The 18,137-nt window shown below is 39.1% G+C and overlaps 1 protein-coding gene across 6 annotated transcripts in view; it reads right to left on the bottom strand.

Annotated features, from left to right (window-relative positions):
- Positions 1-5,639: 5,639 nt before the first annotated feature.
- CACNB4 (calcium voltage-gated channel auxiliary subunit beta 4) overlaps positions 5,640-18,137 on the bottom strand; it is a 108,644-nt gene continuing 96,146 nt past the window's right edge. For 3 of the 6 annotated variants that reach the window (XM_061363758.1, XM_061363759.1, XM_061363761.1), the window contains 2 exons: positions 11,560-11,745; positions 5,640-7,479 (listed from right to left, as the gene is read on the bottom strand). In XM_061363758.1, coding sequence (XP_061219742.1) covers positions 7,219-7,479; positions 11,560-11,745 — 447 coding nt within the window. In that variant the 3' untranslated portion in view covers positions 5,640-7,218. Of the gene's footprint in view, positions 7,480-9,857; positions 9,911-10,563; positions 10,630-11,559; positions 11,746-18,137 lie in introns of those variants that run through there. The other 3 variants (XM_061363760.1, XR_009727005.1, XR_009727006.1) reach the window with 3 other exon arrangements.

Here is an 18,137-nt window from a genome sequence, read left to right on the forward strand (position 1 = left end):
TTGGTGATAACAGCATTTCTCTTACGTCGCTGGCTCTTGTTATTCACCCTTTGGAAGCAGCATCATTTTTCAGTGCTTTCTGTTTTTCAAGCTATGATAAACAGCATTTAATTATTTTATTATTTTTTTAATAACCAGTCCTTAATACCTCACATCACTCTGCTCTTTGTTTCTGTCCAGGAACCCATTTTACATTAGTATGATCTCACGATCATACTGAGGACCAGACCCAAAGACCATTAAAGTTCATGAGAATCCTTCAACTGAGCAGTTGGCTGCAAATATTTTACTTCCTCATGAACAGTGAGATATTATATGTATTTATGTACTTTGGAGTTGCAGCTATTTAAGAGCAGATGGATTTAAAAATAAACATCATTCATTTCACAGACCAGATGCATCTCCTTCATCAGAATCTCATTAATTTTTACTAAAAATTCCATAACACGGGAAGCTGCTGCCAAAAGCTATCGGCAAACAAATCGGCCAAAAGCTATCGGCAATGCTGTGAATGGTTTCTCAAGTGATGGCTCTGAGCTTTTTCCAATCTTGAGTGCAGAATGCAAAGGCAGTTAAAAGACTTTTAAACGGTTTGTAGTTTTTTCATTTATTGTAGAAAAGTTATTGTAATGCAGTTCATTTTTGTACATCTAAATTCCATAAAACAAATCCATAGAAATGAGGATACTATCAGCATGCAGTCTGCATTGTCCTTTTAAAATGATTCTGATCACAAAAATAACACCACTTTTTTTTCTTCCTTTGAAAGCCACTAAAAGCAGAGGGAGAGCAGAGCATGCAACACTGTACACATTTGCATAGTATATTTTACCCAGCATGCCTTGTAGAATGCTACACATACAGTATCTATAGAAGGAAAACCAGAAAGGGGCAAATCAGCAGAAAACACACATTTGTGGGTATATCTTTAGTTTTGGTTGGGTTGGTTTTTTTTGTAAAGGCAGTATGCCTTTACCAGCGTGACTCTCAACTGGCTCGCAGTGAGGCTGGAGGTAACACCGCCAAGCTATCACTGGGAACCAGTTTGGGTGAGAAACTGAGATTTTCTGGGATCTGAGAAGCCCGAGGTCCATAGTTTGCAGTTTGAATGACCGCTTTCATCTTTCTTCGCCCCTCTATTTCTCATGTTTACATACAGTTTGCATTTTGCTTGATTCTCTTTCTATGCTTTTCCTGTACAATATCACTGACTTTCTCCGCATGAGAAGAGAAGCTGGTGTTTCCAATGCAAATACACCTTGGCCACACACACACGTTCCTTAAGCTTACTTTCCTCCCATTTTAAATTCCCAGCAGTATCAGTGCAAGGTTTTGGGTGTACTTGTCCACAGCTCTTGCAGTGTAACGTTCTTCTCTCCCGACCTCCCCACCTCCCCCATATATTAAACCAAGTAGCTGGGAGTTTTTACTGGGAGTATTTAACTCCTGACCTTGGGTTCCTAGTGTATTCATGGTGTATTCATCAGTCATATGCCAAAAATCTATACATTGGCCAAAATCAGAAGTTATTAATGCAATTTCAGCATTGAAGAGGAAATTAGCAAGAAATGCAGTGGACTTTCTAATTCAAAAGGTTTGGGTTTTTTTTTTTTTCCTTAATTAATATGGAAGGGTACAGTTATTGAAAAAAACAATCACATATGCATAAAATGCTGACGTATCAGACAGCAAGTTTAACTGATCAAAAATGCAATAAATCCACTGACGCAGGATCAAAAAGTCTACCCCTTTTTTCAAAAATACACCTCCAAATGCAACAGTGGAATTATTGTAAATTTGTGCTATTACAAATGTGCTTCTTTTTCCTTGCTCTGTTTGTACATCATTGGCAAAATATATTATTCTGTACTGTACACTAGATTTTCTCACTATATTGATTTTCTACTGCTTATACAGAGTAGAATGCATAAAAAAGGGGACTGTGGCGTTAAATTTAATTACATTTTGTTTTTCAGGAGATATTGATAAGGCATCAGATAATTAGTATGTGATATCTGTGGTCAGACCTTGCAAATAGTGACTCTCAAAGCAGACAGTTATAAACTGTGTCCAGTTGTAGGTGTCTGTAGGATCTAGTCCAGATAATAAATCACTGCCAAAAAATCTGAGGGGAAAAGGCAGGTCTAGTAAACCCCACAGAGACCAAGCCAGTGCTACTCCCAGTTTCACCATGTTCAAAGGAATAAAGGAATGACACACTCTTATTAACATTTTAAAATTACGTCTGCCTTCTCCCAAAATCGTCTCTATGGATTCAGTATTTCTCTTCTTAAATGCATTCCACAAATTTCAATACCAAGTAGCATTTTCAGCTCTTTCTCCAAGTTAGTTCCTTACATATATTTCACCACATTATTAAAATGTCCTTTTGTTTTTCTATGTAAAATAAACTGGATTGAATAACAACCTAACGAAGGTTATTCAAATGCTGACTCTTCAAATAGTACATTTGCTTTTGTCACTGTTTTAAAGATAGAGGGAACTTAATTTCCCTGGAGTTAAAATTGGCTATATTACAGTATCTTGCAGTCCTGTTACTCTTTGTAGAGCTATCTGAAGAGAGGCAACTGTAACAAAATACATGGTGGCAGAATCCTATGAATCCAAACTTGTATTAATACCAACTGCAGTAATATAACCCAGTTTTAAAATGCACATTTTTAGGAACAAAATCAGATTTGTATAAGTGGTATTTTACAAAACATGCATCTGATTTTTTAATATGTGGTCTCCAATTACTTGTGCTTTTAAAAAAAAAGTCAAGGTTAAGCTTCAGAAGCACTGAACCTGTAAAACAAAATATAGCAGAGGTCAGATTTAATACATTCTTAAAGAAAAAAGGATGAATGATAGCCCTAACTTACTCAAATCAGTATGCTATAAAGTAATAGTACTAGCAGTATTATTTTGAGAATGGCAGTGCCAATAGGGAGATGAGATTCTGGGATGTTTCAGAGAAGCCCGTGTCACTGATTCCAAACTGAATTCAGATTTTCAGTCAAACTGAACTTGGAGTTACAGGCCTGTGCACACCCAGAGGAATTACTGTCACCTTATTATTCCTACAGCTCACTTCCTCCTTTCTGCAATTTTCACTCTCTGAAGTATGTATTTAACATTTTAAAAGCAAGGAGCACGAAAGATTAATACACACATATATCCCCCCACCCCCACCCCCCCCGATATCAACTTCAGAAGCAGCTTTCAAACCTGGAGAAAACACAGTAAACCCTCTATTTGCAGCAAACCCAACACTGTGAGAGCCACCACTGGCAAGGCTGTGAGTCGTGCAGCCACATCCCCTCCCAGGCACATGGAATTTATCTGGGCCCATTGGAGTTAAGACAAAACCATACAGAATCAGAAGCAGGCTGAGGGAACAGCAATTGCTTCACAAACCAATCATGCTTATCAAGTCCAAAATCAGGGGTGCCACCTATTTTCATGGCAAGATGGTTTGTCAGGATAAAATCTCAGTCTGGGCCATACTATGCCATGAAGTCTTGAGCAGAGGGACTGACTTTTGTCAGACCAACCTGTGTACAAAATGATAGTCTGATTTGGCCCACTGTTCATAAACTTAAAATTGGATACAGAACAGCTTCAGTTACATTTCTTTAAGCCTAATTTCATAATCTACTCAGAAAACATAATCAGTTGCACGTTGCACATCCCATGGGACAAATGTTCATCTGTGGAACTAGCGAAAGAACCTGTATGTCTGTTAAATACAACGTGCCAAAGTACTTTAAATTAAAAGCTTATCTTTATACTTAAATTAAAAGCTTGTCTTTATAGTGGCTTCAGGATTTTAAAAACTTTTGTTAATTCTTTCACAAACATATGAATGCCCTGACATATACTGTCTTTAAGGTATCAAGATTGTTCTTACCACCTTTATTGGGTAAATTGTCATTAATGCAAAATCATCCTCATGAAAACTCAGATAACAACAACTTAAAAATGTTTTATCAGTATGTCTAAAATCCTCTGTATAAGCCAGAGCTTACGAACAGAACTCTGATCTTTAATAATATTATAATAACAAGAAGAAATGGTATGAGGACTGGAAAATTAGTCTTACTCGTGTTCATTCAGGAATACATGAACTTCACAATTGTATATAGCGCCATTGCAGAAGAAATCACAATACAGCTGGCTAGCACTGCTGAAGTTCTAATACAAATACTATGAGTTAACATGTCCTGATCAACGTTGCAGCTTTTACTGATTACCGCATTTCCTAAAAATAATTTACTTTTAAAAATAGAGTTCCCATAGCTTGTATCTAGAATAAATTAATGATCTATTAGCAAGTTCAGTATATTTGTACTTAAAGATACATCTGTCTTCAAAGAACAAAAACCAGCAAGCAAGGAAAACCTGCTGGATCACTGCTAACTGACTTCTTATATTAAAATGGAATGGGCAGTGGGAGAAGAGAGGGTAAACTAATTACACACAGCAGTAAACTTAAACTCACGCAGTAAAGGAATATGGTGTGTTCTTTCAAGACAATACATGACTTCCCTCACAAGCTTGTTTTGATTAGAACAAATGAAGTAGTTTTGGCACTTAAGATGCTGCAGGTGATGGAATTTGTGCATATGTGTTTTGTAGACCTCTCCCTTCACTAACATGACATGGAAGACTTAAAAACAAGGCTCCAAAAGGCTCTAGAAGTAAATGACATTTCTGTCTAGGAAATGATAAAGCAGTAACCTTGTTTACTAGAAAATATACGTAGGTGCTTCGCAGCTACCTGCCATTAAAATGCAAATATCTTCAAGCAGTTAAATGATCTGATCCCTAATGCTACTACAGAATAAACAGCTAATCTAGGTTTATACATCTCAGTGCATCCTTTGCAATTAATACTTTAATGCACACAAACAAGAAACTTATTAAAGCTTATAGTAAAAATGTTTTGCCTAATGCCTTCTTTCTCATGCAGGTACGTGTGCTGTACATGTAACAGAGATTTGTAGAAATTACTGGAAAATACTCCACTGTGCTATAGCAGAAAATATAAGAGAAGGCAGCTGAAGCCACCCTTCCCAGGCCAGATCTTGCCATGCTCTCTCAGCCTAAATGCCCTTTTGGAACCTGCAAGTACTTAGGCTGAGAAAATTATACAGGAACAGGCCTGTCACATCAATTCTTAACTCTGCTACTCCAGTGGATGCAGATATTTTCCTTTTTGATTTGGTAACTGGCTCGTTCAAATCATCCAGTGGTGCTGAAAGCTGACTTTTAGGCAGTGAAGTTGTTTAAAAAATTAATCATGCATCCACAATCTTTTAACACTGCTAGAGATGTACCTAATTTTTGGTTCTACTGGATATGGGATGAATTACTTTTCTTGCTGCTAACATCAAGAAGATAACCAGACTCAATGGTGGTGGAAAATACCAGTGATATTTGCTATCTGGTACAGAAAATAGAAGAAACAGTAATACAGTAATATTCAGGAAACTAATTTTGTCCTATATGGTTAAAAGCCTACTTTTAGCAGGCTTTGGAAAGAAAATAAAATATAAAATATATTAGAAAATAAAACATAAAAGTCAATGATCCTCATTTTTTGTGGGGAAAAAAGCAAAACAAACAAAAAAAAAAGAAAAGAAAAAAAAAGTTTTGACAGGAACCTGCATAAAAAAAAGGATGATCAGCACAGTTCTGTCAAGTTTAGAAAGGCAGTGGGGAATTCCAGGAGTCTTTGCTTAAAGACATTAGAGAGTTGTACAAAACGGTCTATTATGGTGAATTTTTCAGTCACACTGGATCTAAGGCTTCACTGATCGCGTAAGACATAAGGTCCAATCACATGAACTTATCTATTTAAAGAAACTGAAGATTCAGTAGGTGAAAGGAAGTGTTTGTTAGGAAGTAAGGCAGCAACATCTCCAAAGATTTATCATAGCTCTTTGAATCAAAAATGTCAGTTCTACCACTTTGCTGTGAGCTGATTTTTTTCTGATACTCCATTTTTATTGCAGTCTAATTCTGACCAATGTGTTATTTTAAATGCTTATGATTTACAAATATTTAACCCCCCTCCCTTCCCTCAGATTTCATTACTGGTATTTAAACTGATCTTCTGGAGAGTTCTTGTGCGATGCTGGAATTTTCAGACGTTTCAGAGATGGATTTTGAAAGATGTAACACATAGGTAGCTACTCAGATGTACTGGAATGTAGTGCTCTACACACTGGGTAAGAAAAGTGTACCATTTTCCATTTAAAAAGCAGAATACTAAGAAAATGGGAAAAAAGATATTATGTATCTAAACACTAATGTTCCATTTTGGGAATGCTAGCTAGGGAAAACAACAGGGAAACAGGGAAAAAAAAAAAAGCTATTCTCAACCTCTAACCATACAAACTATTTGTAAGTTTGTTCATTTTCCCATTTGTATTTCCCCTTCTCCTGACATAGTTCATCATTGCTGACTGCAACAAAAATGTCAGTACTGGCTAAACTAAAGAAATTGTTTTGCTGCAACATTCACGCCAGGTCTAAAAAGAATTTTAAACTGGAAAGTATAACTGCTGCAATAATTTCTGGTATTTGGCACTCTCAATAGTTTACATTTGGTCTGTCTGAAAAAACCATTCTGGAAATAAGTAGCTAGAATAAATCCTCTTATTCTAACTTTAAATGTAAATTGAGCTTCCAGCAAACAAACAGCTGACTGTCCGGCTTCTAGTGGTTTCTAATTTTCAGATTTTTCATTTGTCTTTTTTTTTTTAACCTGATTGCAACATGCTCAAGTCGACTTTCCAGTCAATTCACCCGAATTCCAACAGGAATTGGTTTATAAATTGGTTCCAACTGGAACTGGTCATTTGGAATTTCCAGCACAGGAAATTATTCTATAAGTGCCTTGATAAGTACCCTAAATTACAAACGGATGTGTTTAGTATCTAATGACAAGAAAATATGGCTATAAATGCAAATGCTGTACTAAAAATAAAATAAATAACCCAAAAAACAACCTATATGATCGGGCATAAACGTAAGGGCCTGGTAACTTTTTTTTTGCCCCCTACTTAACATCAAGTGACAGCAGAGTGCAACTTCAGTATGACCGTGTTACATCTGCCAAATTAACATGATTGATTTTTAATTTCTTTTCCTAGCTACGTTATGGCAGTTACTAACTGATGAATACTATTTTTCCCCATGTTCTTGAACTCAAAGCCTATGTCGTGAATCATGGCTGTATCCTCCAGGGGATCCTCGGTTCCTGTGGGGTTTGTACGTGTCCTGGTATGAGTCAGAGTATTCTTCTTCCACTAGAGGATAGTGATCTCGGCTGTGTTGGGAACTGGAAGACAAGCGGTTCCTGCTCTTCCGAGCCCTTTCATTGTGATAATTTTCATCTGAGGTCATTAGACTTCGTCGCTCAATTGGAGAGTTCTCTGCGGAATGGCTGCTGTGCCTCATACGCTGGCTCTATGAGTGCCAAAGAATCCAAGCATTAATACAGACAAAAAGTATTTTACATTATTAGCTTGTTTTGAGACTTATTCTGAGGTCTTTCAGAATCCATCCACTTTTGTGTTACTCATTTTATATTAAAGCCTGTATGCTACAGGAATGGGTTACAAAAATAGTCTGGTTCCTAGAGCTGAAAGCAGACCAAAGGCGGTGTTACAGTGTGTACCTCTCATAGGATTCACCTTGGTAAATATTACAGGCCATTTAGCATGAAAAGTGAGCTGATGTATTCAGCATTTATCACTTTTCTCTGATCATGAACATAACATTTATGCTGCTATTCTGCTTAGGAAATTTGGAGCTCTGATCTAAGTGGTCTTAAAAAACATCTGAAGATGTTTGTTGTTTTGTTGGTTTTTTTTTAAAGGTGCAGCTCTGAGTCCGAACTAAAAACCTTCATATGACCATGCAAACAATGGGCTGCTAAACAGAAAGCTAAGGAGTGCCTATAATTATTAGATAGTAACAGATTCTTTCAACTAAAACATAATAAATATTTTAAATATGTTGACAGAAAATCCTTTTCTAAGATAATTTATTAATTGAAAGGTTTAGCCTTTGCTATCCTCATATTCCCCTAATGACAACGTGCTACACTTGTTGACCATAATCAGTCTGTATTTTTTGCCAGTAAATCAGCACAATGAAGAAGCTGCCTAAAAAAAGAAAAGCATTTCATTTGCTTAAACCTCTGCAGAGAACAGCCATCCATACTCTCAGTACAAACTTAGTCAATACTTTCTCAAGATTAGACACCTGATGTAACTTGCCTGTAACTGCCAAGAGAGCACTGCCACAATGGCTGTACCTGGTACAGGTACAGGGAGGTAACTGTGCAGACAGGTATTCATTTACAGCATGGCAGTCACATTTCTTTCTGATGCCACCAATACTCACTGAGGTTCCATTTAATGAATGGCACAGAAGAGGGGCCCTTCTGCAAATTCACACACACAGCTACTGACTAGCAACTTCTACCATGTTATCCCCAAGTTCTCCTTACAGCATCAGGTTTTGGTAGTGATTATATGTCAAAGTCCACATATTTTCTTCACAAATTATGCTTCTTGCATTTATTTGACATGCAATTTTGATATATAATCACCTGTGCTCACACCCTCCATCTTCTCTGTAGTAATCTACCTCTGTGGCTGCAACCTGCTCTTTTCTACAAACCGTTCTGTCTCCTTGCCTCGATTGTGTAGTTATTCTGATCCCACTCTTTACCTCCCAAGAGGTGTAAGTGTGGCACAAAACTGGTGTGGTTACATGCTGGTCTTATGCCCCCAATAACTTTTGATCCTGCAGCACAACTGGAAAGATAAGCTGCATTACATTTTCTGCAGTAATGGCACCTGAAATGCAAATCCTCTGGAGCCTAAGAAACACTCCTCCCCCAAACTCAAACTACAGGATTTAACTCCATTTGCTGAAATTAGACTGAGCTATGTAGCTTTAGAGCTAACCAGGGATTAGATACAAAGGCAAATGACTGGTCCGTAAAAGTTAGCAATGACAAAATTTCCTATTGAGGTCTGCCACACAAACAGCTCAACATGGACATCCTCCCCTTTTAAGTAAGGTCATAATCAAGGAGGACGAAATGACCAGCAGCTTTGGTAGGTATAGCAGACAGTGTGATGGGACACAGCTGGAGCACACTGTTACCTACACCTTCTTATCAGACTCTTCTGTACCTATGCCATTCAACCTCACCCTGATGACCTACACCCAGAGAGTTAAGTTAAATCAGAAGTTTCAGTTCTTAGTAAACTACATTCCAGGCCATAATGAGTAAAACAGGGATAACTCTGAAGTCCTGATTAGGTGATGTAAGAACAGACTGTCCCAGCAAATCTGTATCACTCTCAGGTGTGACTGTTATGCGAGGCTCTGGGCTTTTGGTATTCAGTTCCCCCAGGTATCAGGCAAGAAGGAGTCACAAGGTCATAAGAAGTATAAATTCTTAATATATCATAAGCACCCAAGCTAATTTAATTCCTAGGATTCGCACGAGTGCTTTTTAATTACCACACCACATCATTACAGTTAAAACTGATGCAAATCCTTCCAAAGGCTTGAATTAGTATAAAGCGTCTTTGTGGATAAGCCCTCCAGATGCAGGAAGTCTTTACTATGAGATAACCATGTGAAACATCAGCACTCTTTAAACGGCCCAAACACCTGAGTGGCACTGAAAGCCAGGTCCTGCAGTCTCTAGTTGGGCATCATTCACTCAGGGAGAAATTTACCCCTCTGCAGAGAACTAGCACCATTCAAGTCCCACCTAAGCCTTCACGATTAGGGTGAAGTGGGGATTATGTGATGCATACCTTCAGCCAGCCCACTGCACAGGGGTGATTTTCATCTTCAGTGTGAGTTTTCCCTAAGTAAATGGAGCAACATTTCACAGTTACTGCTGGTGTCCATTGATCAGAGAGAAATAAATGCCTGAAAAAAATTCTGTGGATACACCCAGTTTTCAAAATGAAACTGAAGAAGTGGAAGTTCTGCAGATGGCATTTTATTGTCATGAAGGGATGGAAAAACGGAAATTTTAAGGCAAGTGAAAATGGAAACAACAGTTTACATGTGCACATCATTGGTAACAGAACAGTGCTTGTGCACTCGGCCAGTGAGGAAACAGTGACTTACTGATCCTAATAAAATCAAGCACAGCATTAGAAACGTGAGTATCAAGTAACATGCACCTCCAGTGAAGTGCAATTCACTCACAGGAAGAACAGCTTTATGTTAATTGAAAACACTGACCAAGGCATCAATTCCTTCAAAACTGTTACCTGCTTCCAGACACACTACAAGCAGAACAAAGGTTAAATTTCTCAGGTGAATTATTCGTTACATGTAATTCACTCAGCTCTACTGTTGACATGTTAGAAAATGCACACTCCTAGAAAGTCACACACATACAGAACTCCTGAAATAGAATTAAAAGTTCGCTGCAATCCTAATGTTCTCAAGCATTCATAACTATTAATAAAAAACATTTTCTGTTTTCAAACTTAGTAAAGCACGTACTTCTCATTAAGGACTATTTACATGCCACGTTTGAAGTTTCAAAGTTCAGCCGTTTTTGAGCTATCCCTGTGGAAAAAAATGGTCAGAATTTTTTTCAACAGGTAAAAAAAATGTTACTTTATTCATACTCAAAAAGGTGAAGACATTTTGCTGATACAAGAGACAAGTATGGAAGTTTTTCACCCCAAAGTGAATGATTTGTGAAGTTATGAGAATAGACATAAACAGGATCATCACAGACACTGTTCTGCATTCTTAACTACAGCTCAACTGCACTGACATACTACACATGCTTATTCTCAACCAGACGGGGTCACATTTGCAATGACGTTTTTTTCCAGATTAAAAAGATGGGTCAATTTCTAATATGGCTACAATGCCATGTGATATGAGTGTCAGTTAACTCTTCCTCAAGAACTCACTCCTTGCCAGAAAATGTATGAACATTTTAATTGCCATTAAAGAGCAGTCGCAGTGCTTCAGCACTTGGCTGATTTGACTGCTGCTTCACCAGTTACAGGCCCTAGCTTGACTTCTTACTGCTGGTGGCCAAACAGTGAATAATCATAAAATCACAGAATAGTTTGGGTTGGAAGGGACCTTAAAGCTCATCTGGTTCCAATCCCCCTGCCACAGGCAGGGACACCTTCCACTAGACCAGGTTGCTCCAAGCCCCGTCCAACCTGGCTCTGAACACTTCCAGGGATGAGGCAGCCACAGCTTCACTGGGCAACCTGTGCCAGTGCCTCAGCACCCTCACAGGGAAGAGCTTTTTCCTTACATCTAATCTAAATCTCCTCTCTTTTTAAAAAACTTTAAACTTTTAAAGCTTAAAGCCATTCCCCCTTATCCTATCCCTATGTGCCCTAGATAATAACAACTGATGAAGCAAATATAAGTTATGATATATAAAACATATTATGCTATTTCCCCATTAATTAAAAAAATCCCCATCTAATGTGCACTGGGGTTTGGGGCTGAAATGTATTTACATACCTGTAATCCAGAGATTGCAGCAGGATATGGTGAAAGTGCAGTGGATCCTAAATTTCGCCCAAGGAGAGGAGTCATGGGTGTGCTACTGGTGGTGTGAGTAGCACGCCAATACGCCTCAAGATATTCTGCCAAGTGTTCGCAAGCATCTTCAAGCTGATTTTCATCCAAAATTACATCAAACATTTCCTGATCACAACAACAAAGTTTGGTTCATTGCGATATCACAGATACACAAAGTAAACAATTCTCATCATGGTGATCCTTTAGAATTTAAGAAATAAGAATCAGAGCATGGGATTGCAAAGGAAAATCATACAAAGGTGATCAAAAGCTCTCAGAAATCACTGTATCCATTCAGCAAGATTCACTACATCTTGTGTGAGCCCTGCCACAGTCAAAAGGCATAACTCCTTTACTGAATTCATTTTGCTCCAAGATAGGAACTGAAGCTCAATGTTAGAGTAACATAGAGGTGCTCTGCACTGGTTTTGGATGGAGGACTCACACATACTTCTCTCATCCTCATTGTGAACACATTTCCAGAGTGATGGTGCCCCTAAACCCATTTCCACTTCAGTGAATGTGGCTTCCAATTCTCTTGGCAGCAGCAGCAGTATTGCTGCTTCAGAGGCTCCTGCAGGACATCCAGCTGTTCAGAGACTTAGAGAGACTCCTTCAGAGGCTATTGTTTTTTTAACTACTTCCAATTCTGCCTGTCTGGAGAGCCTTACCTATCTGACCTCAAATCTGCACAACCATGCAGGTACGATCTTTCCCCTACTAATCTCTTTAACAGGGGATAGCCTCTGACCATTAGTGCAAGTACCGGTCCCTGCCTCAGACCAGATCACCATGCAACCCACAGGACAGTTCTTTACTAGTGAATGTAGAAGGAATTAAAAGCCACATGGCTTCTGAGCCACCCAAGAAGTCAAATGGACACTGTTTCTAGATTAGCAGCACAAGTGCTGGTAACAAACAGCAGATATTAATCCATCATAAACTGAGTTCCTCAAGAGAAATGTTACCAGTATATTTTCAGCAGTGAAATCTCGTACCTCATCTTTAATCTTAACTCGCACTTTGTGGAAAAAAATAATGTGGAAATAGCACAGGAAATGAAAAACAAGTGCAGGTGCTGCAGGTGTTAAAGAGTAACTGATACGAACCACAGACTGCTTTTCCTCCATGCGTTTATATATCTATCCAATACACATAGAGCTGACACCTCTAGAATAAGATGTAAAACTGCATGATGAATTTGTCATGTATCTTGATCACACATCTACCTTCTGCCCAAAAGTCTGGTCCAGAACCTGCTAAGGCAATTTCATTTCTTTTTAAATATATTCTCTCCTGTCAGCACAGTAGAGCAACGTTCTCTCCTCTGCCAGCAAGTGTAGAGTCTTCTTTCTAATAAGAACACTCCTAACACTGCATCCTTCGTTCAAATTCAGTGTTTACTGATGCGTTTTTGTTCTTCTCTCTCTGTCTATACCCTCTACACCCTCCTTCACTATATAAACACATGTTGATACATTATGTATCCCGTTACATCCCTCATCATCATTTCTGGAAGAAGTTAGTAATTCAAACATAGGAAATAAATGGATGGAAATAAATGAATGTGGTTTGCTTACATATACTTTGCTTTGGAAAATACTGAAATTAAAATGTTACACTTGGAATGTAATGGGTGTTTGCTTCAAGAAAGAAAGGAATATTGTCATTTTCTGGTCTGACACTAGTAAGCAGTTTTCCTGCTCTGCTCATTCTCAGCATAGCTGGCTCACTGATTTGAAGGCCACTCTGGCTGGCTTTACAAAACTCAGCTTTGCAAGGGAGCTGCAGTGGAGTTTTAGCAGCAAGCAGGTCAATGAATACTCAGCCAACCTTCTCCTGCTAAACTAGGGAACTGTTTCTCAAGTTTCTTTTTAACCTGTATCAGGTGATTCAGGAAGCTGACAAAATGCTGCACTGGCATAACCACACATGCTGAAAGGTGTAAGCGAGACAAAGAGATCAGCAACGGGAACACCAATACAGCTGCCCACAACTTCCTTTCTCAATTTCTAAGAAATGCACAGCTCATACTCTAGCTGACATACCTAAACCAGCCAGTTGTGTCATGATATGTAGCTTCGTGGTGTTTTGACAGTGAACTCAATTAAAGTGCATTTAGGGAAGAAGAACTTTTAATAGTTGCAGTAGTACTGTCACATTTTAACAGTTAACTGTAAAATAAGGCTAGGACTGATAACGGTGAGGCTCTCTGGCTGTCACTTGAAGGTCACCTGGAGAAGCTGCAAAATTAGCAGGATCCTGATTCCAGACCTCTATGGTATTTTACAGGGAAAATGAATTACAGAGAAAGCACTTGAGTTTTGTCTTGCATTTAACAGTTGCGCTCATAGCTAAACTGTGTTTGTTCTTTGTATTTGGGAGCAAAGAATCTTTTAAGGAGATGCTTGCTTCTAAGGGTTGTGGAATAAAGCAATTTCTTCCCAGTTCTCTTTAAAATGCATTTTATTCACCGCAGTATGCTCTCTACCACATGCCTAAAATAGTTATCATATGAGTATTTCCATATACCACTATTTCTGAAATTATATACATTAAAGCAGTGGTCTTTCCAGAAGAGAAGATAAAATAGTTGTCACTGTCCTCTGCTATTTCTGCTATATTTGGCTTACTGTATAACCACTGTGAAATACCTCAGGTGCATTATCCCATGTTAGCAACGCAAAATAAAATGGTCAGGGCTACAGAGGCATCCTCCTCACGCACAGGAAAGCTTGTGAGAGGGAGGGGAAGAGGGACTAAGCCTCAGGTACAGCCCAGAATCAGTACAGGTATGGGCAATCCCAGATGGCATTTGAGATCAGCCATGTGAGCTCAAGCCCTGGGTGAACAGATGACCCAGCCAGAAGCGTAAGGATGGAGGTGTATCCGAGAAAGAGGAATTTGAACTTGTGGATGTATCTTGTGTACTGGTTATTTTTAATTATACCAATGCATTTTAGTTCTGCTAGAGTATAATTTCTATCATTTTCGAGGTTATATCAAATCGAGCACAGGGATATGTATCCTCTGTTCACACTGGCATGATTCTAAAAGTTAAAAAAAAATAATCATAACAAACTGTATACAATGAATGTACTAAAATCTTTATGGTTAGCACAGCTCACATTTCTTTGAGCCATAAACACTATTCTTGCTTAATGGAGTCATGCAGCAGTAGGCACAATTAGCACTGGCTTGAGCAGCATCAGTGAAAGATTAGCAAGGAATTAATAATGAAAGCAGTTCCTGAACTTAAACATGCCAAAAAAGACAGCTATTTTTAACATGTCTAGACATTCAGCACCATCTGATTACTTAAGGCTGGATCTCAGCAAATGAAAGAAAAGTGAGGGTTTTACGGTTTTCAAGTATCTTCACTTAAATATTCCTCTTGCAGGAATTTGAGCTGCAGGACAGATGAAGCAGGTCACAGTGCAGAAGACAGCAGAATCTTTGGTCTTAGCAGTATACTTTTACTTAATTAAGTCATGGATCGACTTTGTCCTTTAAATTAAACTTAACCAAGACTGTCATCTCCCTTCACATGCTCTAAGGCAGCAGTAATTTTCTTGAATCAAACAGTGCATAACTGATCAGATGGTTTCTCCATAAGCTTATGCAAGTCACAGTGGGAGGCAGCCTCTGAGCAAGTATGGTTACATGTTTGAAATTTGGATACTCTGAAATTCTGAAGTATTTTCATATCCAGTGGGGTCTCACTTTGTGGCCTCAGGCAATAAAATACAGTTATTAGATTGGGTGTAAAGGCAGAATTTACTGGATCCTGGGGATGGACAATCTAAGTGCTGTAATGCAGTGAACAAGCTACAACATGCATCCTGCTGCTGCATGTGGTTTATTTCCATCAATACAGCTATTTGCCTCATTTCAACTGATGTGAGCAAACCTAAGTGGAATTAGGGGAGATCACTACATAAAGAGCAAAGACCTACATAGAGAGCAAAGATGACTGTGAAACATGCACAGGTTTCTCTGTGCAGATGGAAAAATACATACACCTTTCAAATGTGAAGAATGTGCAGTGCGTTGTTCTGTGTGTAAGCTCAGTGAAAGCTTGGTGTACATACCACAAGCTATATTCAGATAGGTGTAATTCCATTTAATTTGGCTTACACCCATTAGGAGTCAGGAAGGTATATGCTTTTCCAGAAATTATTCTGCAGAGTTTTGTTTCAGTTAAGGGGACCTGAATGGTTCACAGGAATTCTCAGTCACCATTTTTAGAGAGAACAATTCAGTAGAAGATTACACATGAGAAACATAATACAGCTGAGCTCTCCAGAAGAACTTGAGATGGCTCAAACATCTTTCTGCGCTGCTCAAAGTGGAAAGCAAGGATGAAAGAGTGAGCAAAGCTATCTACAGTTACTGTAACCAGAAGCTTACAGGTCAATGCAGTAACATGACCAGCTGGATGTATATGCAGATGCCATCTACAGCTTTGGACAGCTGGACATCTGCAAGTGCTGCTGATGGAGTGAGGGGTACACAAAGTGTGGCTACAAAACCTGGACCCACAAGGGAAACAGCAAGCTGTGTGGGGCAGAGCAGGCACTGCAGGAACTGGAGAAAGCAAAGTATGTCTCCCCCCATATCCACACCACCAACAGCACTTTTCTGGATTATTTAAATTCTTGTTCTGTATCAGACATAGGAGGAATATGAATCAGATTTCTCATTCTAGACATGTCCTTAAATCATTCCACTTTTAAGGAAGACAGAAATGGCAGTCAAGCCTGACTGACACTTCTGTCCTTACTTTTCTCTGCTTTGTAAGACTTCAGTGTGAATCTAGCCTGAACATACACCAAAACACTACAAAACCCTGCAAAAACTCAGAATTTTCATAGATCCACATTAATTATTCTTCATTTTGTATCTGTCAAACTACTGAGTGAACATAACCTGAACTTACCAGCAGTGCCAGTCAGCTTGAAACGACATTTTTCAGAAGGCAAATCAGCACATGCAGAATTACCCCACTCTCTTGCTAATCCAAGGCAGAATCATTGGGCAGACCTGAGGCCACAGAGGCTGTTCCAGACAGGCAAAGGCAGGCACACAGCTGCAGCAGAAACTGGCAGTCCCTAGCTGGCAATTAGGCAGGTCTGTCTGATGGCAAGAGCTACCTTAAAAAGCCAACCAATGGCCAAGAGAAGAGAGAAAGAGAAGGCTCTCTCCAGGTCTCCATTTCTGATGGATGGAGTACCACCAGTCCCAGCAACAGCAGCTCTGGAACATCTGAGGGGCATGAGAGCACTGACCTGTGCGGCCCAGCCTCAATTCCAAACAACAGGAACATCTATTGCTATAATTTAGGAGTGCTCAGAACTACCTGGTTTATCTTCTTATGGCCACTGGGGACAAGAGAGAAAGAGGCTGTGAAGTCTGGCATCTTAAAAAGTATACAAAACCAAGTTAAGTTTCATGGAAATAAATCCTTGTGGATCATTGCTCCAGAACAGAAGCTTCATGAACTTTGCTACTTGCATCTCAATTAAGAATAAAAGCCATCTGAAATGGAGGCAGTTGCTTTAACGTCCACGTAACACAACAATAGGTCTTCTAGAAGCATTATCTGGGCATTAGGGTTTGGCATTCATTCTGCTTATCTCAACTCTCAGATTTGTTCCTAGACTGTTCCAAGACATTTCTTTTGTCAGCACTTTGCCTACTTTAAGTCAGGGAGAATGTTCATGGAAACCTTTCCAGTGTCTATTCTGAATTTCTCTCAATTAATCTGATTTCTACTCAGTTCTTCGGCATGAGAAAGTTGGGCCAAGCCATGGTGATGATCATTCCCTGGTACAAACAGTCATCTCTGTGCTACCAGACTGATGTTACACACAGCTGTTAACGCTGTAAGAGCAAATCCACGTCCAAGTTTGCTTCCACTGAGTGGCTTTCTCTGTCACAGAAACTAGGTTTCAAAAATAAAAGCAAGTTCGAGCTGCCCTGTCCAAACACTTGTACAGGTTTTCCTCACAGCACTGCCTGCCTAACCAGCTATCTAGCAGGACCTCTGGTCTTTAAGCAGCAGGTCATTCAGTGTGAGTAATAGGTACATTTGATTAAATGGTTGGTGAGCAGTGGCTCCGATAGGTACCTGTCTGGTGTGTCTGGACTCACTGCACAGCTGAAGGAAAGTCCTCTGCTGCCTCCTCCCAAGCCAGGAGTCTGAGACTTTGACCCTTTGGGACCTTAACATATCACTGCTCCACAAATGATGTCATTTGTTCATGTGCTAGCAGATCAGTTTTCTACACATTATTTTTGACCTGTGACCTTGCCAAAGATCATCATAAACCCAGCACAGGAGATAATAAGGATTAAAGTATCGCACAACTTGTTTCTTAGCAATAAAATCTGATCGATAATTGTAACTGCAGGGCTGACTGAATCACCATAAAGTGAAGTGATAACATATGAGCTTGGCTACAATAAAGGACCAACACAGCAGAAATCGTTAAAACTCCACGTATCACAAGTTCTTT

The sequence above is a fragment of the Neopsephotus bourkii genome, unplaced genomic scaffold (assembly GCF_033783945.1).
Source record: "Neopsephotus bourkii isolate Nb327-2 ecotype Australia unplaced genomic scaffold, CSIRO-AGI_Nbou_v1 NB_1181, whole genome shotgun sequence".
Classification (NCBI taxonomy): Eukaryota; Metazoa; Chordata; class Aves; order Psittaciformes; family Psittacidae; genus Neopsephotus; species Neopsephotus bourkii.